The sequence below is a fragment of the Mus caroli genome, chromosome 1 (genome assembly GCF_900094665.2).
Source record: "Mus caroli chromosome 1, CAROLI_EIJ_v1.1, whole genome shotgun sequence".
NCBI classification, from domain to species: Eukaryota; Metazoa; Chordata; class Mammalia; order Rodentia; family Muridae; genus Mus; species Mus caroli.
Window position 1 is genome coordinate 98419088 of NC_034570.1, and position 24467 is coordinate 98443554.

General features: G+C 35.4%; 1 protein-coding gene across 11 annotated transcripts in view; it reads left to right on the top strand.

The window, feature by feature from the left end:
* Relch (RAB11 binding and LisH domain, coiled-coil and HEAT repeat containing) overlaps positions 1-24467 on the top strand; it is an 89298-nt gene that overhangs the window by 44727 nt on the left and 20104 nt on the right. For 8 of the 11 annotated variants that reach the window (XR_003838016.1, XM_029483563.1, XM_021158988.2 and 5 more), the window contains 10 exons: positions 3708-3798; positions 6651-6722; positions 8602-8742; positions 9071-9235; positions 10881-11028; positions 15359-15515; positions 16095-16218; positions 17668-17716; positions 20581-20660; positions 23605-23711. Coding sequence is in view for 10 of the 11 variants with exons in the window: in XM_029483563.1 (XP_029339423.1) it covers positions 3708-3798; positions 6651-6722; positions 8602-8742; positions 9071-9235; positions 10881-11028; positions 15359-15515; positions 16095-16218; positions 17668-17716; positions 20581-20660; positions 23605-23711 (1134 nt within the window). In the remaining variant the exon portion in view is untranslated. The remainder of the gene's footprint in view (positions 1-3707; positions 3799-6650; positions 6723-8601; positions 8743-9070; positions 9236-10880; positions 11029-15358; positions 15516-16094; positions 16219-17667; positions 17717-20580; positions 20661-23604; positions 23712-24467) is intronic. The other 3 variants (XM_021159003.2, XM_029483570.1, XM_029483569.1) reach the window with 2 other exon arrangements.

Sequence of the window (24467 nt, forward strand, 5' to 3'; positions counted from 1 at the left end):
TAAGTTATATTGTAAATATCTGACACATAAGATATCTCATGTGTTCCTTGTAAAAGGGTAGGTTGACCACAAAGGGGTCACAACCCACAGGTTGACAACCACTGATCTAAATGGTGATTTGATTGCTAGTCATACATAGAAAATGTATGCCCCAAAAATAGAAGCTAAAAAAAAAGCTCACATTTCCAATTGTAGGAGAAGACCTGCATTGTTCTTATAACAAAATTTGGCTCTTTGTCAGAATCTAACAAAATTTAGCATCTTTACCTTTCCTGATCTTCTCAAGATTATTGAGAACAGAAGGCATTTTGTTGTCAGAGTCCCTGAGGAAGCGCAGGAGCAAGTTCTCTGGCTATAGTAGTTCTGAAACTTTATTGCCCATCACAAACATACTTGAGTGACATGACCCTATGTAGGTTCCTCAGGATCACACCAGTTTCTGAGGGAATCAGGTCTGTTCTTTCAACATCCATCAGGTGAAAACTCTGCAGAGTGGATGGGGCAGAACTTCTGGAACAAGTCCTTCCGGGAGCATTCATGTAGTCCGTGATGGAGGCAGACGGGAACAGATAGTGTAGACTTGCCATTGGACAGCACCCTGCACACAGGAACTTAAGTGTGTTGTCTACCTCAAGAAGTGAAGTGTTGGAGCACTAAGGAAAGCTGCAAGGGTAGCCTGAAGAAAGCAGCCTGGCAGTAGAGAGAGAAGAACCAGAAGATAAAATAATGTGCTGGGATGTTTTTCTCTTGCAATCTTTACCTTAATAATAAAGGCGATTTTGCTTTTATTTTGTAAAACAGAGTTGTGCTTCCTAAGTATTTATCTAATTTTACAGCTGCTTTTTTTTTTCGGAACATCTTCTAATGATTCGTTTATATAAAAGTCATAAACAAATGAGTCCTGAGACATAAAGCTGGGAAATTAAAATAGAAAGAACTCTAAAGTTATGACCACGCAACCTAATATATCCTGAAATTTATACTATGCATCTCTCATTCTCATAGACTCTACCCAAGAGCAAAGTGGAGTGATGCATCCTCAAGACACAGCCAAAGTTAGGTGACATTGGCAGCCAGCACGCTCACTAAACAAGTAGGGATGAGGGGATTAGATCACTGTGAAAATACTATTCAGTTTCAATGTTTTCTAAGGACAATTTGGTGATAATATACAGGAAAGTGCATATCTCATTTTCTTCTTTAAAAAATGTGTCTTTCCCTGTCTTAGTAACAGAGTAATAAATAAAATACCTTCTTTGAATTTGCATTCTAAGTTTTTGAGGCAAAACTTAAACATAACTGCTGCCACCTGGTGGCAGGAATAAAGTATCCATGTCTACTGTGTTTTATCCTACAGAAAGACAACTTTTTACTTTTAAAAAGAATAATAACAATAATCAATATTATTATATAAATGAAAAGTGGACATAAATATTTGTTAGCATTTGTTTGATAGGTAACCACTTGTTATTTTTCTTTAGTTAGTTAATCTCAGACTTCTTTAACAGTAGCCCAGTAAAACTTGATTTACACTCCATGATGGTTCTTTTTTCAGTTCTTTGATAATAACCATAAATAATATCAGATTTCTAACTAAATCATTTGATAATCAGTTTTATTTTTTACTGTAGAGCCTACATCCAGGGCTATTAATAAGGTGTTGGGCATCTGACCTTTTCTATTTTGAACTGCTTTTCAGAGTTATCACTTTTTCCTATTGATGCTTCATGATATCATGATTTCAACCTCTGTACATATATCTCATGAAGAAATATTTTAAATGCTTAAAATTTGTGTGCCAATGAATATGACCACTGTCTGGAGGTGCGTGTAGGTTCGCCAGAGGGCAACTTGGGTATTTTTCTTAGGCACCAATCCAGCATTTTAATTTTGTTGGCACTAATGATTGATCCCAGAGACTCACGAATGATAGTCAAATGCTCTACTACTAACCTACAGCTCTAGACCTGACCCTTAAAACAGTTCTTTGGGGGCCTAGAGGAGAACAGGCTGGGCTAACGAGCCAGAGAGCACATAGATCTGCCTGCCTCTACCTCCCCTGAACTGGGCTTGCAAGTATACGTAGACTTTTCTGTGTCATTTATGAGAAAATTGAATAACTAATTATCTAACATTTATGGAATACATACATATGTATGTAGTTGGTACAAAAAATAATCAGTTATTCAAAATTTCTCATGAGGAAGCAGATGACAGGATTTCTTGTATTTCCTGTTATTCCCTTTAGTTTACCTGACTTCCTAAGTTGGGGGAATGGAAAAATCAAAAAGAAAAACTGAGAAATTAAAACAGAGGGTGATAAAGACATTATTAACTTGACTAATTGGGAAACAGCAATAAGAATACTTAGAATTGATTTTTTTTCTTGTTTTTTTTTGAGTTCGGTTTGGTTAGAGTTTGTTTTAAAACATGGTCCCACCATGTAGCCCTTACTAGCCTAGAACTTATGTAGGTCAGACTGGCCTCCACTCATAATGATCTGCCTGACTTGCCAAGGATCAGCTTGGGGGGTGGGAGATGTTCTTGAGGAAGGGGTGTTTGGGAGGAGCAAAAGAAATGACTCCCAAGTGGGGTGCAAGCTGACAACCCCATGTTCTCTACTCCTGCTGGCTCTCCAGACAGCTCATCCAGATAAGTCAGCTCTCACAAACCAAACCTAGTCTTTTATTTGCATATCAATTCAATCATCCACTCTAGTTTCCTTTTGATTATCTCATAAGTGAGCATTTTATGACCTTAGCCCCTGGATTCTTAGAAAAGGACTTGTACATTTAAAAAAAAAAAAACATGGCAAATGATTCAGAGATCTGCCTGCCTTTGTAAGCACAAACCGTAAGCTACTGGGTAAAATACTTTTCCCACCACACCTGAGCCTAACCTTGCTCTGTTCCAGACTGACCTTGAACTCAAGAATGTGCCTGCTTTTGTAAGCACAAAGAATAAAGTGGTCGTTTCTTGCTCTGCAACCACCACTACCCAAATCTCTTTTCTCTCCTTCTTTTATATCTTTCTGACATGCTAGCTCATAATGCTGCCACCTCTGACCTTTTAGGTCGGTGAAACCCCTCATATAATTCATATTGCATCTTTATATTTTGCATAATTGAGAAAACCTGTTTATATTTTCAAACTCATAGTTTTAGAGTTCTTTCCCAGTCTTAGGACTGTCCTGAAGGTCACAGCATTTGTTTTTGCTAAGAACATAGATACACTCACTGTTTACTGTTTCTAATTATCATAGAGTCATTAACCTTGGCAGGGGGTATATTTCCCAAAGGAGGAAAATAAATTTATGCACATCATTCTACAAGAACAAGCCATACAGTACATATACAGCAACTATCAGAACATCAGCCCACACACCCTGCTGGCTCTGCTCCAGGGGCAGGAACCATGTCACTTCCATGGCCACCTTTCCTTCAAAGTGCTAGTATTAAAGGTTGTGCCACCATTCCTGGCTACTTAACTCTTTTTTTAAGTTGTGGTCATGGTTTTATTTTATTTTATTTTATTTTATTTTATTGGCTGTCCTGGAACTCACTTTGTAGACCAGACTGGCCTCGAACTCTGAAATCCGCCTGCCTCTGCCTCCCAAGTGCTGGGATCAAAGGTGGGGGCCACCACGCCCAGCATAGTTCTATTTTCTAATGCACACTCAAGGATTTTTTTTCCCTATTATTTTTCAGGCAAATGATACTGACAGGATGTGTGGCTTTTGCACGTCATGTTGGACCAACACGTGTGGAGGCTGAACTTTTACCACAGTGTTGGGAACAGGTAAGTTAACTGTTAGTATTTTGCTCTTATTTTTGAAGGTTTATAATTTCTAAATGCCATGAGAAGATCCATGGAATGTAAATTATGCTACCTTCCATAGCTCGGCACATGGTTTATTTGCACAAAAGAATACTCTGGAATACTCTGCTTCATTCATTCATTCTGCAGATACTTTGAAAACACTAATTCCAGTGCTGGGTACAAGTATAGTAATGAGAATAACAGTGTGAAGAAAGACGGAGGCATCCTAGTGAGGAGATGAAAGTAGACAAAGACATGATGTGCTTTCTTGTGTTGGTATATGGGAAGAAAAGCTAAGTAGAAGAAAGTTGAACATGACAAAATGTGTTGTCCTCCACTTGTAAAGTCCACACAATGTTTGTTTGGTGAGTTTAAGGAAGAGGTAGCAGTGTGTGCTCTCACACAAATGGAGGACATATGCAGTTTGTATATTTAGGTTTATTTTAGATTCATGCAGTATGCAAAGTGTAGACCATTGATATAGCAGGTTTGTATATTTATAATAAAATTCTTTTTCTGGAGTAGTTTTACTTTTATGATGTATACTATTATTCCAGTCCTTCAAAGAACTCTGATTTTGTAGACATAATAAGTCATTAAGCACCTTTAAAAAATACTTTCTCATTATAGAGACAAGCTTATAAAGCCAAATTTACAATATTACAGTCTCTTATTCTTAAGAAAAATATTGGTCACGGATAACTCCAAAAGTTCTAGTCCTAATTTCTTTGGGCATTTATTACTAAAGTAGTAGAGCTATCAGGTTCAGTGTGTAAAGTGAACAGTGTAGTAATACTTACCTCTGACAATGGCAGACACCATCTTTTTATTACAAAGCATGTTAATTTAGGGTATATTTCTAGTTGTTTAAAGTCAAAATTAACTTCGATGCACCATGAAACTTTGAGTTGATAAATCTGTGCAATTATTCACATGTGCATATAAATGTTTTATAATTTTTCTATTTTCCCTTTTTAACTTGCATTTATCAAACTGAGCATAGTGATAAACCCATATAATCCCAGCACTTAGGAGATAGAGACAGGAGAAGTCAAGGCTAGACCCTGTCTCAAAAACCCTAAAAAACTTTTTTTAATTACACCAGTCATGGTGGTACATGTCTATAATCTCAGTACTAGTGAAGCTCACTATCAAAAGATGGTGTGAGTTCTAGGCCAACCAGTGTTACAGAAGTGAATAGAAAGGAAGCCTGGGCTACTTTCTCAAAAGCATCCCAAAAGAGAGTTTTGTTAATTCCAGTGCCACCTAGAGTGTAATTGCTAAATGATTTTGGTGTGTTCATAGAGTATTTATATTCATTTCTGCATTCAGTTTGAAACTTAAAGCCTTTTATTACTCCCAACACAATTGTGCTCCTAGGTTTGCTGTAGCTACTGTAGGTCTCTTAAATCTCCATGTGAATTTTAAGATCTGCTTCTCGTTTCTGCAAAGAAGCCAGCTGGGAGGTTGATTGGTTGGATGAGTTGGGCTGGGTTGGATTGGGTTTGTTTGTCTGTTTGTTGAGGCAGGTTTTCTCTGAGACCCTAGCTGTCCTGGAATTCACTCTGTAGGCCAGGCTGGCCTCTAAACTCAGAGATCGAATTGCCTCTGCCTCCCAAGTACTGAGATTAAAGGTATGTGTCACCACTGCCTGACTTTTAAATTTATTGATTCTACAGATTGATCTGGAAAGGATTTCAATCCTAATCATATAAGTTTCTAATCTGAGTTTAGGGTGACTTTCCACACATCAAAGTCTTTTATAATATCCTACAACAGTGGTTTGTAGTTTTCAGAATGTACGTTTTGTACTTCATTCTTTAAGTACTTTAGTTGTAAACTGAAAGAGAATCTTTTTCCTTTGTTAAGTGCAGAAATACAATTGATTTTGAGTGTGTACTTAAATGAGACACAGTACGCTAGACTGGGAAGGAATGAGATGGAACTTTAAGTACAGCACACTAATGTTAAGACTTTCTCTGCTGTCAGAGCAATTGTGAGTAGATTAAATTTAGCTCCAAGATGTTAATGCATGCATCTTTGCTATAGCTCTTTTGAAATCTTTGTAATTATGAATCAGGACTCTACCTAGCCACTTACCTTTAGTTTGTTGCCCAGTAGGTTTCTATATAATTTCTTTTCTTAATTTTAGGCATCTAAACCATTATTGAATTATATCATCTTTTGATATGGGAATATGAGAACAGATATACTTCTTTTCCAGTGAAAGAAAGATTTATATTCTATGAAGAAAACATATGGGAACAAAACCCAGTATGTGTCTTTTTTGTTGTTGTTGTTATGGTTCAGTGTAGTTAGCACATAGCAAAACTCCACTGTTTTGCATATACAAACAGGAAAGAAGTCTTCTTAAAAAGGAAACATAATTCTCATCTCGCTGGTTAAGTCATGATTAACCTGTTTGCTAGCCCTTTTAGCAGAGAGCAGACTGATGTCTATCACATGCTACAAGCATGAGTTCCAACTAAGACTTGTGCTTCTTTTGCTAAGAGAAGATCTTGCTTCTTCTGATATCCTAAGAAAAGTGTAGTCCTAGGCAAATACTTAATTTCTAGATACATTGCCAATTCTTCATCTTTGATTTTTTTCCTTTTTTTTCTTTAACAGATACCCCTGTGCCTTAATATTTAGGCTGTCCTTGATTCCCTTATTCCTGATCCAGGTATAGCCACACAGGGATTGCCAGAAATGGAAAAGGAAGACAATATATTGTAGTCTTAGCAGGATATATGGTGAAAAGTAATTGCCCTTGGGAGAAGAGAGGGTATGTTGCTTACACTTGACTAATATGCTTGGTTTTTTTACTCCAGATTAATCACAAATATCCAGAAAGACGACTGCTCGTGGCAGAGTCCTGTGGAGCATTGGCACCTTACCTTCCTGTAAGAACTGTTTTCTTTTTCTTTGTTTCTGTTTAGTGTCTTATTATACATTTTAATCCAAATCCTCTTAGACACGCTTTTTAAATATAATAAAGAGATAGGCAAACAAATAAAAAAAGAGGCTTATACTAATGTAATTTTTAAAAATAAGTATATCCTAATTGGTTGTGTGTGCATATAAACATATGTACCTATACTTGTGATTCTGACGGTAGGTTCTGAGAACCCTGGGAAGTTCCTTGTGCTTCTTCCAAAAAAGTACATATGGTGGAACCTATCTTCCTAATAAGGTCTTCTTTTCTCTCATATACTTACACAGACATTGCTGGTACAGAAGCAGTGGTGAGCAGAGTGCTCCTGGATGGCACTAATCAGAGAAGCAGACCTCAAATGTCCTGATAAGGATGTGCTCTTCAGAGCCCACATTCCTAAAACAAACAGCTTCATTAAAAAAATAAATAACCTTGCTTATTTAGTAAAATTATTCATTTTACTAAATTTTAACCCTTGGATATTTGTAATGTTCTATGACACAAATTAAAGTAATAATAGGAAATACTTTGACTGCACACTGAGGTTTGGCAAGGTTTTCAGGAAAAACACTTAGGGCGGTCACTTTTTTCTGGGCCTGTTTTTCTTGGGGGAAAACACATACTGTTGAGCTGAGCTTATTCAGAATGGATATGTGACATTCTCATTTTCGTGACATTTTGAGAATACATATAGACAAATCATTTCCAATGATTAAAAGTGGATCTTAAGTAGGTTCTAGAACTGTGGGAAATTTGTATATACTACAAGAAGCCTATACAAATTAGTAGCCTTTTTTAAGTGATGAACGTTCTGGATTTAAAGAAAATCTATGTTTTTAAATAAACAATATGTATATTATCATAGAGGCATTCAGTCTGAGATGGAGTAATGAAATTTAAGTATCAGAGACTTGTTGTGGAATTTGGTTTGCTTTGAGTTTTGTGAAATACAGTCTCATTGTAAACCCTGGACAGGCTGAAACTTGCTATGTAGAAGATGATCTTGAACTTCTAATCCTCCTGAATCCATCACCCATGTGCTAGGATTACAGGTCTACATAAATACAACCAGCTCATAGTTTTAAATGTTTGCGGTGTTCACTTAAGAAGACCTAATAAAAAGTCAAAACAAAAGCCAGGTCTGTGCTTTTATTCTGTTTTTTATGTATTTTAAAGATTCCAAAACAAGCTTAGGCTTGATTAATTTTATACCTTGAACAAGTTTCAATAACTACAAAGAAGGATATGAACTTGGATATTGATAACTTTATTTTTTATGATTTTTTAAATTGTCTGTAAAGACAGGGATAGGGGCTACACATGAATGCAATTGTTCCAGGAGGCAATATTCATACCTGTATAGCTATAGTTAACAGATGATTGTGAGCTGCCTGACATATGGAATAGAACTTCAGACCTGTAACAGCAGGACTGGGTTTCAACCACTGAGCTATCTCTTCAGCCCCTGATAACTTAATTTTAATCTCATCCTTTAATTAAGCTGATTTTTAACGTAACTGGGAACACTAGTAGTGTGGGGTGCTGGAGGGTTAGCTCAGTATTAAGCCCTGCCTGGCATTCATGTAACTCTGCGTTTCCAGCATTCGCACCAGGTGTTCCACAACCATCTCTAACTCCAGTTGTAGGGGATCCAAGTTCTCTGGCTATCACAGGCAATGACTCAGTGTGCACAAGCCCCCCCCCACACACACACACACCATTTATAAATCAATGAAAAGAAATTGGATTAAAAGTAAGATAAGGCACAGCTGTAATTGACATTGTTATTAAGTATTGTCATACTAAATAGCATAAATAAATCATAAAAAAATATTGGTTATTTTCAGAAAGAAATCCGTAGTTCCTTGGTTCTTTCAATGTTGCAACAGATGTTAATGGAAGATAAGGCTGATTTGGTAAGAGAAGCTGTGATTAAAAGCCTGGGTATCATTATGGGCTACATTGATGATCCTGACAAATATCAACAGGTATGTTTTTCAGCTGAAACTTCTTTTACCCTGTTATCAATTTTTAAGAAATGTACTGATTCAGACATTTGGTTGTCTGCAAGTGAGGTGGTGTATCTAAGCAGTCAACGAAAAAGACAGCTGCTTTCAGTGCAGCAGCTGTCAAGAAATTGCAAATGAGTGTGCATGTTTCCCACCCTATTTCTGCTCATCCATGATACATTAACACTTAAGAAAATGGGAGTTAAAACATGTCTCAATTTCTTGAAATACATATTTGTTGCATTTTTTAAAGTTTTTTTAGAAATTTATTCTTTTAACAATCTCCACTTGCCTTTTTCTTTATCAGGGCTTTGAATTGTTGCTCTCTGCCCTGGGTGATCCCTCAGAAAGAGTTGTTAGTGCAACACACCAAGTATTTTTACCAGCCTATGCTGCCTGGACAACTGAACTTGGAAACTTACAGTCTCATCTTATACCTACACTACTGAACAAGATTGAAAAGCTTCTCAGGGTGAGTTCTTCCCTTTTTTTAAATAGTTCATAATAGTTTAAAGGGTCTTTTTTAGACCATCGTTGAGAAATATTGGGGAATAGAGACAAAATGTACTCCTAAGCCAATAGTATAACACATTATCACTAATGAGAGATTTGAGAAGCTAGAAGAGAAAGAGCATAATGAGCCTTGGTAGCTGAATTAGCATCTTCCCGGATTGCACAAGCATTATATAGAAAGCCAGTTCTCCTTGGATCCTCTGAGGACATGACTGTTTTACATCAAACATCAGCCCTAGTTCCAGATTGCAGAGATAAGTAAATATTCAGTCTCTGTAGCCTTCTTATTTATATGTTGTCAAAACTACTGTAACAATACCTACTCCAGTATACACTTCATAAAGAGAACTTCATTGTGCTCAGAAGAGTTGAAGAAACATTGAGAAAATAATAGATACTTTATCTAATTTTTGTTCTAAGTGTTCTTTGAGAGGCTAGCAGAAAAACTGATATTTCATAGATGCCTATATAAACTGATAAGATCAATACTTTAGTTTCTTATAAAAAAGAGACCTTTTTCACTCTTAGAACCCTTTAAGGTATATTTTGTGTTTTATACAGAAATTAGGATTTGGTGCATAAGTAACTTACCGGGGTCCTCCAGCTGTCATACAAAAATTTATAGTTGTTTCTGACTCCAAACTCTTATGTTCTGTGTTTCAAATTTTTCAAGGATCTACAAGGCTCTTATCATAAAACTAATAGATGATATCATATGTATGTATATATATATTGGCTTAAATCTTAAAACTTTCTAAATTTCACAGTGGGCACTAGAAGCCTGAAGTGGCTTGGTCAGAAAATGTAGGGATCTTTTTTATATTAAGTATTTTCATTCTTTCTATCTGATAATTAACATGCTTTGATTTTTGTGTACTTTGCTATGGTATGAATAATACCATATTGCTTCTAAGTGTCTTCAGTTTTCTTCTTAGTAATGTTTCTGTATAGAAATTAACTGATTTAAAACTTAACTGTAAGTAAGTCCTATCTCTTAGATTATAGCAGAGGTATTTCCTATTATAACAATGACATCTCAAGTAAATTTGAATGCAACAACTACCTTTATCTCTAATCATAGTGTTCAGGTTTGGGATTTTCATTATAGGATTTGGTTCTGGGTACCGTATCAATCCTTTTTCTGTCATCTCTTTCTTTTTGAAATTTCTGCTGCATTTTATCTACATAGAATTGTTTTATAGTACTTTTAGTACTTGCAAATACAGATGGTACCAAGTGTCTGAAAGCACTTAGGAAGTAGAGAAAACAAATGATTCTACAGAATTGGCAGCGCCATACTTACTGTGACTTCTGTGGCTCACTCTAGTATACAAAAATTTCAAAAGACAAGACATTCCCCAGAAAAACTGTTCCCAGCATTGGAAATGACTGTTTGCCCTGAGTGTTTTATATTAAACATTCTGGTATGTCTACAGTGCCTTCTTGCTTCACAATTTTCATAAACATCTCTGTTAAGTGCATATGCATTTGTTATCTAAAGTAGAGGTCCTTAAATGTTAATTTGCCAAAGAAAGGGAGTTACGCATCCAACTTGCAGTGTGATTTCAAGAGCCTAAGATTAGCTCCTACCCCTTATATTTCAGGAAGGAGAGCACGGGCTGGACGAACACAAGCTCCACATGTATCTTTCTGCCTTGCAGTCCTTGATCCCATCTCTCTTTGCATTAGTGCTACAGAACGCACCTTTCTCCAGCAAAGCCAAGCTGCATGGTGAAGTACCACATATTGAAGGTACTGGACTGGGTTCTTGAAGGAAGGTGTAGAATATTACCAATTTAGCTTCCCAAAGAGTTGTTTTGATTCTAATCATTATATATCGGAACAGGTACTAAAATGTATATATTATATATAGAACCTTGTGTCTAGAGACCATTAAAGCTTCAGATAAATGTTATAGTTTCATCTTTTATGGATAAGTCATTTGAAATTATTTTGCAATATTTGTGCTTCTGTTACCCATTAGGTAGGTAGGTGGGTGGGTAGCTTGCTTGCTTGCTTGCTTGCTTGCTTGCTTGCTTGCTTTACTTTGGTTGTTGGTTGGTTGTATAGGATGGTTTTGGGAATTGTTGAGACAGAGCCTCACAATAGTGAAGGCTGGCAGTATTTATAGACTTTGTTAGGAAGCTGGAATAGATATCTCTGAGTCAATGAAAAGGCTCATTTAATAATAACTAGTGCTAGTGTGTGAAGTTTGCCATTTCCATTTTTTCTTCCCTAGCTCTTTTATTTTCAGAAGGGTAAGATAAATACAATTGTAATTTTTAATAATAAATAAATTTTCCTTTCATGATAGAAAGAACTCTCCCCACTCCCCCACTTAAAGAAAATGACTTATCTTCAGAAACTCATGAAATCAGACTGAGAATACAGAATGCTTGTTCAATATGTGAGCAGGGGTACTAGATTCGATCCCCAGGACTGGGAGAAAGAAAGAAGAAAAAAAAAAAAAATCAAGTCACACTCCTAGTAACCAGTAAATGACTTTTAATGTAGAGCAGGTGATTCATAGCCACACTGCAGTACAACTAGGAAAAGGCTGTACAGATGCTGTTCCTGAATATGAAATACTTTTGTAGCATTTTTAGGTTTGTGAAGTTATTTGTGTGTCTTACTAGCTTCTGTTAAAGAATTCTTATATTAAAGGTAATTTTAAAACTTCAAACTTCATAAGTTGAGATCCCTTAAGAATTCAAAGCTAGTCACTTTGTAATTCTACCACAGCACTAACTTGAACTTCTAATTTTCTCTTCCTCCTCCTAGTTTTCTGTGTTAGTTTGCTGATGTCTTAACAAAGTATCACTGGCTAGGTATCTTTAACAGCAGAAATATGTGATCTTGTAGCTCTGTGGGACAGAAGATATTTTAAGAGTAAAGACCTGAGAACTGTCTTTGAAGCCTACCCGGTCCACCTTCCATATGAGCTCACTTTGTTTAAACATACCAATAGCAGTCCTATTTCCAAACAGAAGACTTTGGAGAGGTGCAGAGAGACTAGCTCAGCCTATAATATTGGTTATCATTCTTAATGTATTTAACAAATACTCCTTGAATTCCAACTGTTGCCATCCACTTGTCATTCTGAACATATTCCTTATATAAGTACTACTTCATGTGACTGTCTTTGTTGTTGTAAAAAGGATTTAATTCCTGACCTGAGGTTTCTACCCCACCTTAGCTATTTTTAGTTCTTGGATGAATGGCATACATACCTTTATATTTACAATAAGCCTTCAACAACACAAGAGCTGGGCAACTACCTACCCTCTGCTGTTAATATCTACTTTCCTATTGATAACCCCAAGTTATTACAGTGTTTCATCTGGGCTGCTCGTAACTCCAATTGGCCGGCCCTCGCCTAAGCCATGACATCTTCCCCTTCCTCCTCCTGCACTCTTCTCTCTCCTCATGGTACTGTTAGACCCCAAGCCCACAAAACCTAAATCCTACCTATGTCTCTTCTGCCAGCTATTGGCTGTTGGCATCTTTATTTACCAATTAGAAATAACTTGGGGCAGGGCCACTCAGCATCTTATGTGAGGACTCTCTTGTCTCAGGGGCAACCAGTCTTGGGGAGAGGGGTGGGCAAATTAACATTACAATACAAGCAGGGTTAAGCCAACCTGCAACACTTCATTATGCAATAATAATCTTTTGGTTTTAGTTACTGTTGCTGTACCTCTTTGGCTTGTGGAGGTGGTGGTGGTGGTGGTGGTGGTGGTGGTGGTGGTGGTGGTTGAGATAGGGTCTCTCTATGCCTCTGCCTCTGGAGTGCTGTTGTGAAAGGTGTGTGCCACTACACCCAGCTTTTAATTAAATATTAAAGTCGTATCCTTCATTTAAGTGTTCTGTTTATTGTAAGTGAAAATTGACTATCTTTTAAGGAATATCTACTTATCTATGTTTATATCTTGGTATATACCTATGTACAACTTAGGGTATATAATTTACTATGTCTAAAGATTTGTGGTTTTTTTATAAAGGATGATAGATGCAAGTTGTTTATTGCTAGTTATTTCATAATGTTAACCAAAGTTTACATCAGGCACTTGGGGTATACTCATGAACAAGGAAGCACTGTCTGACATTTTAAAACTAACCTCCAGAGATTCATAGCAGCTGTTATTCTTTACAACTACTGTGCACATTTCATTGCTGATAAAACGCTATTGTTTTACCATCTTATTAAAATGGTATTCTGAGAATTTCTATATTCATGAATGATAGATTTCAATTTTTTAAAACAGTTGTTAAATAAACAAATATTTTAAGGCTTCTGGAACTCACTCTGCAGATCAGACTGGCCATCAACTCAGAGGCCTGTCTCTGTTTTCTAAGTGCTGTGATTAAAGGAATTTACCACTATGCCCACCCACCCAGACTTTCCTATTTCTTCTCTATAGCTAAGTTATCCACCTAATTGCCTATTTCCTGTCATCATTTTGTTTCTTTTGGACTCAGATTTTAGAAGGCCTTCAGTCTCACTCTTTTTATAGTCAATCTCAATCCATCTACTTTAATTCTAAGTATTACATTGCTTTCTAATCTATACCAATAATTTTGAAATACAAGCATTCATTCCATCACAGAATATCGGCTTGCGCCCAAGGGGATAGAACTCTGGTTGAAATTGTATCAGATATGATTTTATGTGATGTAGAAGTTTAAACACAGGTACCCCTCATTATCCATATCTCCTATTGCTGAGCAAGGCTAGTAAGAATTCAAGCAGAAATCCAGGTCGTGATGTTACCCACGTTTCTGTCTTTGTGTATTGTGAGTACAAATAGGAGAGTTCACATAGCAGCCATGACCGTACTCTACACTTAATATATTGTTGAATGCCTATTGCAGCACAAGAGTTTGCTAGTCTTATTTTTAGCTTGGAGCTTTTTTTTTTTTTTTTTTCCGGAATTAAATGAGCATTTATTAGGATGGGGCAGGGCATGTCTACAGAGGGCGGTGGTCCGCAGAACAAGGGTTTAAATTGTCCCTATTATTCAATTAATAGTCATGTAAATATTCCGTAATACTATGGAATATTATATATATACTATTAATATATATTATATGTATTAATAGTAATAAATATTAATAATATCAATATATTAATATTTATATTTATATATATAATAGTATATACTATCAAGATGGCTCAGTGGGTAAAGGTTCTTGCCATCAAGCTTGATGCCCTGAGGTTAATCTCTAGTACCCATGTGATAGAAAGAGAAAACCTGCTTTTATAAACTGTCCTCTGACCACTATGCATACTATAGCACATATGTACCACCCACCCCCCCAGCCCCCCGCCAAACACACATACAGGCAAAATTAAAATATAATTTAAAAAAGAAATCTGATTATGGTCCATAGGATTATAGGCTTTATTAATATGCTTAAGCTTTTAAAATATACTAATATATACCTGTATATATTCATATTTAGTTACATGATTTAAAAGTGAGTTCTTTTAGTTTTCCTTCAGAATTTTTAAGTTTAGAGTATGGGATCTTGGTTACAGTAACTGTATAGATTGTGCTTTAGCTTACTGTCACTGGCTTTAGTACTTTACATTAACTTGTTTTAGACTGAAATTTTTTAAAATAAGACACTTAATATTGAAAATTAACTACTAAAGAAGTTTGTTCAGCTGAGGTTTTAGTATTTTACATCATCATTTTCTCTTGTGAAACATATTTTCCCTGCTTTTAATTTTAGTCCCTAGGATATCTTTTATAGATTATTTCATTGGAATGATCAGTATGGTAGAATTATACTTTTTTTTTTGTTTTGTTTTGTTTTAACTTAAGCCATGTTTTTTATTGGAGTCTTTCCTTTGAACCAATTTTAATTTAACCTACATAAACATAATTTTCACTAACAAACTTTCATTAAAGCATTTATTAAAGTGTGGGGGTTTCAAATTCCCTTTAATGTTTGAGATTTAAAGTTTATAACATGTTAATTAAGTATTAGACTGAGGGCCTTATTTTGTTTTGGACAGAATAGCTAAGTAGTCAACTCCTTTTTCCTGTGTGATTTGTTTTGCTTCTGTTACTTACAGTGACTAGGTTCCCTCGGCCTATGTCACCTCTGCAAGATGTGTCTACTGTTATTGGAAGTCGTGAGCAATTGGCAGTGCTGCTACAACTTTATGATTACCAACTGGAACATGAAGGCACGACAGGCTGGGAGAGTTTACTCTGGGTTGTCAATCAGTTGTAAGTTACCACCTCCATGTCCATTTTATAGCTCAATAGACAAAAGGCTCATATTTAGACTGGAGACAGAAAGTTTGTAAAATAGATTTAATTTGTTTAAGAAACATATTTAGACTGGAGACAGAAAGTTTGTAAAATAGATTTAATTTGTTTAAGAAACATAAATTGGCATCTTGAGCAGCAAAGCTTGAAAGACAATACTTATCCCAGTGAGTATGTAATGTTCCGTGAAGAAACTGCATCTTTTATGTTATGTCAGGACTGATCTGCCACCTTGAGTTTAGTAGAAGTAGAGGACTTTAAACAATATTCTAATTTATTAGTTTTGAGACTAGAATGAATGTTGTGTAAACCAAGGTTTTGTAATGTATCAAACCCATGATTTTGAATCCCGTTAACTTAACATGCAGAAAACTCTGTTTTAAAAAAAAAGCAGTTAAGATATTTGAGGATGTGAAAGCCATCCTTTGCTTACAGAGAACATAGGGATGCAGGTTTTGCATCTGTGCCATTGCAGGCAGATTATGGAGACAGTCATTTACATGTGCCCCTCCTGTTTTTCTCTCTTTTCACATTCAGGTTGCCACAGCTTATAGAAATAGTGGGCAAAATTAATGTAACCTCAACTGCCTGTGTCCATGAATTCTCCAGATTTTTCTGGCGTCTTTGCCGGACATTTGGCAAAATTTTTACAAACACTAAGGTAAATACTTATATTATATCTTTTCTTATATTCAAGAGACAAAATCATAATATGATAATTCTTTAACAAAGTAAATGATAACACGATCCCTCTCTTTATCTCTTAAGAAGTTAAATTTTAGTAGTATATTTAGCCTCAGCCTAGGGTATACTGAGATTTTATTATGAGATCTGCCACAGTAAATCTATCAAAAGCTTTTACCATGGGCATATCAGGGGAAAGAACCCAATCCTTTGAGTAGTGATCAAGTTTTTTGCTATATAGAACAGATTTTGGAAGCAATTGTCTGCTTAGCACTTGATAAAAACCTGAGGTGAGGAGCCACAGCAACCTGTAACATTTGCTCCAAGGGTTCCACTTCTTAAAAGCAGCATGGAGACTCAAATGAGTGTCTCAGTCATTACCAGGGTGTAGTTTGTCACTGTGGCCTACGATGTTTACTCTTTCACATGTTAAAATTTAAGGATGCTTACAGCCAATGTCACATGTCTTCAATTCTGTCCTCATAGTCTATTGCTAGGATAGTTGCTTAGAGAACTAATTTTAAAAGAGTTTTAATGTTTTTTTAATCTGGTTTTCATCAAGATACTCATAGTAAACACTAAGTTTCTGCTCCTGTTGAATCTGTATTATTGCAATGTTTAAAGCAAAAAAGTATTCTGTTCAGACTTCCTTATAGTGTATTAGCTGCTTTAATAAGTTCAGTAATTATTAGTGTTTTGCGAAATGAAGAGACTATGATTCTGCAGATTAATCTTTCCCCACTGTTCTTCATTTTAGTCTGCATTAAATATATGAATTAAAAAGACTGAGATGCTGACAAGGAAGCAAAATCCTTTTACCTCTTCCCCAGTCTGTTACCATTTTCACTGGAAATTGCTCAATAGTTCCTGAGTAAATAGCTAGCTGTATGGGTTCAGAAAAACATTTAGGAGTAATTTAAATATTGAACACTGCAGAATTGTCTTCAGTAGTTTGAAATCTATGATAATTCCATTTTTAAAAACTTGAGCATTTGCTCTATCTTAAGATAGTGAAGAAAAAATTCTTACTTGAAGGAATTTATTGACTGTGAATATGCTAACCATGACAATTCTAAAGGAGAATTTCCTTTCAAATATAACCAGATGCTTTTTCCAATAATTCTAATCATATTATGGTGATATAATATTTACTCATGTAATGGTTTGCAGGTGAGCTTTTTGGTCTCTAAATTTAGTTTATAGGAGGAAATAATTTTAAGTACTTAAAATTATATTGAAATTATTTTAAGAAAAGAAACCAAAGACTATTCTGAAAATACCTGCTGATTTGAATTGATTTTTATCTGTAAAGATCCTGTTAATTAAATATAATATGTTTCTGACCATTTTAATATATACCTGTATCAGTAATAAGTATATATTTTATCACTAATTAATCCATAGGTCTTTCTTTTGCATTACTTAGGTAAAACCCCAGTTCCAAGAGATTTTAAGACTTTCTGAAGAAAATATTGGTAAGTATGTCCATTATTACTTTTTAAAAAGTTGAACCTTTTTATTCAGGGAAAATACTATATTCAGTTACTATATTCAGTATCATTAAATTACATACATTTAAAAGAGTAATTGAAAAGGAAAATGTGTATCATGAAGCTCTTAGTCATCCCTCTGGGCCATGTCAGTTATCTTCCCATAGGGTGAATTCTTCCGTCCTCACTTTACTTTTAAATAACTACTTTGTGACCAAACTGGCCTAAGGCCAAGTTTCTCAAACTAGGTGCTTAATCCTTAGAGGGTGCCCTGGTGTGCTCAGAATACTTCATTCTTAACAAGCAGCATTAATAAATAAGAGTGGAAATGTCATAAAATAACAGTGGAAAGTAATGAAGATTATGGAAGGTTTTTGCTTTTTTAATGAAACAGAAAATTTAAAGAAACTATGGGTCTGTGTGATCAAACTTTGCATTGATCATTTTCACCCATCTGTCATAGACAGTGCAGGTATAGAATCACTCTAAGCCAGTGTCACTGGCCTAAGAAAGTGATCGTGTATACCTCTTGTACGCCTGTGTATTTTTTCAGTTCTAAAAATAAATTATAAAAAATATTAAATGGAATATGTAGCAACTTCTATTTCATCAGTCTTGAACACATAGACAATTCTTTGTCTAAAATCTTACCTCAATATTGTGATTAGGTGGTCTATAAAATTACATTTCTGGTGTCCTTAGAAGTAGTTGAAGAATGAATAAAATGTCAGTGACATGTACAAAGTACGGGTATTTTATTATTTTGTTTTGTTTTGAAGGAAGCAGAGTTTAAGAAATACTTCCCAAAATTTACAGTCTTAGTTGGGGTTTCTATTGCTGAAACCAATCACCATAACCAAAAAGCAAGTTGGAGAGAAAGGGATTATTTGGCTTCTACTTCTGTAGTGTTGTTCATCATTAAAGGAAATCAGGACAGGATCCTAGAGGCAGGAGCTGATGCAGAGGCCATGGAAGGATGTTGCTTACAGGCTTGCTTCACATTATAGGACCCAGAACCACCAGCCCAGGGAAGGCACCAACCACCATGGGCTGGGCCATCTCCCATTGATCATTAATTGAGAAAATGCCTTATAGCTGGATCTCATGGAGACATTTCCTCAACTGAGGCTCCTTTGTCTCTGATGACTCTAGCTTGTGTCAAGTTAACACAAAACCAACCAGCCAATACAGTTAGTTACCTTTAGTAGCTTTTTTTAAAGAGTTGATATTTAGAATGACTAATTGTTGATGCTTGAGTTGGTTACTAATTCTGATGATGAATTAGTAAAGAAAAAATTAATTACTGAGAATTGACAGCTTTTAAAATCAAGTTAGCTGTGAATAGTTAATTGTTCAGAATGAAAATGATCATTAACTCCATTTTTAAAGTCAAGATTGCTAAATACCACTTACTCCAGCCCAGATTTAATCTTCTACTACCACTGTCATGTTCAGCTGACACCAATATCCTCCCATGAAAGTTACCTTTACCAGCAAAATAAACTTTAAATGCTAACTAATGTGAAACCTGTTTTGTTGTTGAAATCATATACAATTGTTAAATCAACTCAATTTCTTTATGTATGGCTCTGGAACTAAATAAATTATAAAAATAGAGGTACAGTAACAACAACATCAAAAAGAAATTTAAGAACATAGAAGTTAATTAAAACAAGTGTGTAATGATCAGTAAATGAATTAAATAATTTACCTCATTGTCATGTCTGAAAGTTTTCTTTTTTTTTTAAGATTTATTTATTATTATATGTAAGCACACTGTAGCTGTCTTCAGACACACCAGAAGAGGGCATCAGATCTCATTATGGATGGTTGTGAGCCACCACGTGGTTGCTGAGATTTGAACTCAGAACCTTTGGAAGAGCAGTCAGTGCTCTTAACCACTGAGCCATCTCACCAGCCCTGGAAGTTTTCTTTTTAACTCTTACTTTATTTGTAGACAACAACTCTTAGAGAGTGGTCATATGTCACACAGTCATGGTTGGAATCTCTTGCTTTTCTTTCTTTTCATTTATGTAGTCTAATTCCTCCTCCATGAACATTAACAGGGCACTGTCTGACCAAAAGCCTACAGTACATATAGTTGAGGCCTTTGGAAAGTAGAATCCCCAAGATAAAACAAGCTAAAAAATGTATATCTGGGTACTACTTTTAGTTAAGTGCCTTTATGTTCTACAAAATGCTACAACCTAAAAGCATACAAATTTACCAAGACCTGGCTCTATGGGTGCTTGAGAGACTTAAAGAAAGGTTTTGGGGGCTGGAGAGATGGCTCAGCAGTTAAGAGCACTGACTGCTCTTCCGAAGGTCTGGAGTTCAAATCCCAGCAACCACATGGTGGCTCAAAACCATTCGTAATGAGATATGATGCCCTCTTCTGTTGTGTCTGAAAATAGCTACAGTGTACTTACATATAATAATAAATAAATTTTTGGACCGGAGTAAGCAGAGGTCCTGAGTTCAATTCCCAGAGACCACATGATGGCTCACAACAATCTGTACAGCTACAATGTACTCATATACATAAAATAAATAAATCTTTAAAAAAAATGAAAGTTAAAAAAAAAAGAAAGTAAGTTTTTGGTTTTTTATTCTAGAAACAGGAGTCTATCCCAATTTGGCTATTAAGTTCACTTTCCATCTATTAGAAGTGTGGGTGCTAATGCCACTTCAGAAGTATTAAGTTGTGGTTAACAACACAGAATGTTGTCTTCACCAAAATGCTTCCCAAAAGAATCTTGTAAATAGTTGTGCTTTTAAATACAATTGTGATTTTCTGTCTTTACACTTAAAGTATACTAGAACTTTTAAAAATATTTTAATAATTTTAGATTCCTCAGCAGGAAATGGGGTCCTCACTAAAGCTACTGTCCCCATTTATGCAACAGGAGTCCTCACGTGTTACATTCAGGTAAGAGAAGAGTCTTCCTCTGCAGTAAAGGTGATTTCTCACTAGACAGTACCTGATGTTTGCTTGCTGAGTTCAACCCAAAACCTCTTGCTTTGTTGAAAATGTTACCCAGAAGAAAACAAAAACAAAAGTGTTACTTAGGAAATGTTTTATAATGAGCATATTTGAATAAGTCTCCAAATTAAGTATCAATTTAACAAATAAATTTAATGTTACATGATGTTTTCAATAAATAAATAACAGTACATGTATTAGATAAACCAAATTAGAAAATACAGTAGAAACTTGTTTTTACCAGGGTACCCTTTAGTAATATTTTATTTTTCTTAATTACCTCTATATATTAAACTACCCCAAGACATAGTATTCTTACAGCAGTTTTAAACCATTGGTTTATGATTCTGCAGTCAGCCTGTCTGACCTTTGCTGGTTCTTCTATGGTCATTCATGCTGCATAAGCTAAACGTTGGCAAGGGTGACTGAGCTCTACCACCCACAGGAAAGGACCTCTGTCTGTCTTCCATTACCTGACCTGGTGATTCAAAAACATGAGTGGAATGAAAGTAGAATGTGCTGGACTAAACGTTAGTCTCAGAATTGACACAACTTAGTATAAATAAGTCACAAACCCAACCCAGATTCAGGCATAGGGAACTAAACTAGGAGTTGTGGCTCATTGCTTACTGCTGAGGCAATAGACTGTCACACTGTATTCGCTGTTACTTTAAGTAGATATCATGATCCATGTCAAGGTATATTAGCAGGTGGATCATAAGAAGGAAAAGGCATGTTTTCTCTGACTATTTTCTGGGTTTTCACCCACAGATACCTAGCTTCTTTGTCCCTTGAATTCTATAAGCATCACAGTTAAAACTCACCGTAAATACCAGCCATCTAAGTTCTGGTTCTGTTAAAAGTAGCACAGTATTCCTTAAAGATTTTTTAAATTAATTTCTATGATGTCATAATATTTTCAGTCACATAGCATTGACTGAAATACTCCTGAAGTTATGTTAAATCCAAACAGCACTGTGAACAGTAGTATAATACTATTTTCTTCTCCACTTGATTTGGAAGTTAGGTCAACATAGTATCAAATCTGATATGAATATTTTTCTCTTTTTAACTTCACAGTTGTGATAGAGGTTTGATTTTGACCATATTTTAAAGCATGATAAGTTACCAGATACAAAATATGGCATGTAGTAGGACTGGAACATGTAAGTCCCTTCCCTCCCAAAGTTGTTTTTGTATTGGCCTTAATCACAACAGAAAAAAGTAACAGCAACAAAGTTACTTAAAACATACTTAATGCTATTATGAGTAAGGACCTATCCCTGGAGTGACTCTGAAATCTAAATATATTACAATATTCAAAATGATAAGAGCTTTTCCATCACAGAACATTTAATAAATTGAGGTAGTAATCACAGATTGCCCAGGTTGCTCATTTCAGAAAACATACACCAACAGTTAATGGTTCTTCTTGCTAAGTACTATTTGTATTAGGATAAACCACAACCTATAGTTACATTAGTAAACAAGAACTATCTTGAGGGCTAGGGATGTAGCTTAGTGCCTGAGTACTGCCCACCATGTACTAGGCCACACACATGAAATTTCTCACTTATATAAATCAATACTATTTGATACTTTTTAAATGGGAAGTAATTACAGTTAATTTTAAAAACTCAAAAGACTCCATGCTCATTTGAAAGTCTATTTTTAGACCTTATTTCACTGTAATCTTTTAGACTTCCAGTTTGTTTCTGAAAGTTATATTTACTCTGTTTGACTTTAGTGGTAACTTGGTTTCTGTTACTTTCTTCTGTTGTGATAAAGGCCTTGCCAAAAACAACTTTGGAAGGAAAGGGATTATTTGATTTACGTGTCCCAGTCATGGTCTATCTTTGAGGGAAACCAAGGCAGAAATAAAGCAAAGACCATGGAGGAATACTATTTACAGGCTTGCCGTCCGTGGCCTGTGCAGCCTTATGCAGCCCAAGACCACTTGTTCAGGCAGCACTGCCCACCTGGGCTGGACCCTTCACAAGAATCATTAATCAAGAAATGCCCACAGACTTGCCTATAGGCAATCTGATGAGGTAGTTTCATCAGTTGAGTTTCCCTTTTCCCTGACAGATGAAATTCTCTATCTCATCTTGATTTGATGTAGTGCAGTCTTCCTTCTGGACCTTCTGGTGTGTCCTTGACTTATATCTTTTTTGGCTGTTTGTCCTTAAATTATGCATTTATTTCCTGGGAGAGTATCAGATTCCTTCCCTTATGCATTCCATTCAGATTAGTTTTACCTGTGATCTTACAGGTTTGTTCATTTCTTAAAAGTTATAGTGATTCATTGAATAAGGCTTGAAAATGTTACTAATTTATTTTTAATCACAAACTTGAACTGTAGAGTAACTGGAGTTTTCACCACTGGATACTGCAAACATAATTCTTGGAACTTTTTACCATTAGAAAGGCAACTGTTTTGGTGGTTTGTATTAGCTGTGTATAGCTACCATTTATGGAAACTAAAATTGGTAATATAAATTTTAATAAAATATTATACCTTAAATCAAGATGAACCAATGAAACTTTTATAGTATATAGTATATAGCTATATAGCAGAGTCATTTAATACCAAGGCTACTGTCCTCAGTATTTAAGGCTGTTATCTAGTGTGGCTAAAGAATTTTTTATGCTACTTAACATTTTTAATGTAAATATAAATAATCATGGCTACTGGCTACTCTATTGGACAGCAAGATCAGATTATGATAGCCTTTGACCTTTGTAACCATGGATACACTTAATGAATAATATTTTTAAGTGGGATCTATTATCCTCATGTGGTAATCATTTCTTATTAAAGATAGGTAATTATGACATTTATTTCTACTTAATTGTTTGGGAATTCATCATCAGTATTTTTCCTCTGTAGGAAGAGGACCGAAAGCTGTTAGTTGGCTTCTTGGAAGATGTCATGACGCTGCTTTCACTGTCTCATGCTCCTCTTGACAGCCTGAAGGCTTCTTTTGTGGAACTTGGGTAAAAACAAAGTAGCTTATAGGTTGTTTTGCTTTTGTTTTTAAAAACATATTAAAGAAAAAGACGTAAGACTTGGGAAACTGAGTCTTAAACAAGGAAGGGAAGCGCCTGAGTGATAGCAGTGGGAAGTCCCACCTAGGAGTTTAAAAGATGAAAGGAGCACCCATTCCAGACTGAAGCAGGACAGTGCTTTCCATAAGGGGGGAAGGGAGCTATCACATGCTTAAACAGCTAGAGAAGAAACATAGTATAAGATATATGATTTTTTTTGTTTTAAGGTATATATAGTTTTTCAGATAGACTTATACAATGAAGGAATTATTAAACCTAATCATATAACTATTATTTTTAAGAATTAACATTTTACATTTTGAGTTGGTTTGGGTTTTACTAGATTATTCTTAAATATTTTGTAGTCAGTGTGTTGTGAGTTTTTTATGAGAAAAGCAGTACAGACTAGTACTTACTTTGAAGCTAGTAGAAAAATATGATCAAGTACAGATTTTTTTTAAATGGCTTCCCAGAATGAAAAAAAGGAAAAAAAAAAGAGAGAGAGAGAGAGCCTCACAGACCCCTTACTCAGTTCCCTGTAATGTGCTTAGTCTCTCTAATCACAAGTCATGGTTACCGGAGTACTTACAGCTCAGTCATTCTTTCTCTGTGGTACTAGAAATTAAATCTGGACCCATATGCATGCCAGACAAATGCTCTCCCATGGAGCCTCTTTTTAATTTTTTTTCATTTGTTGTGAACAGA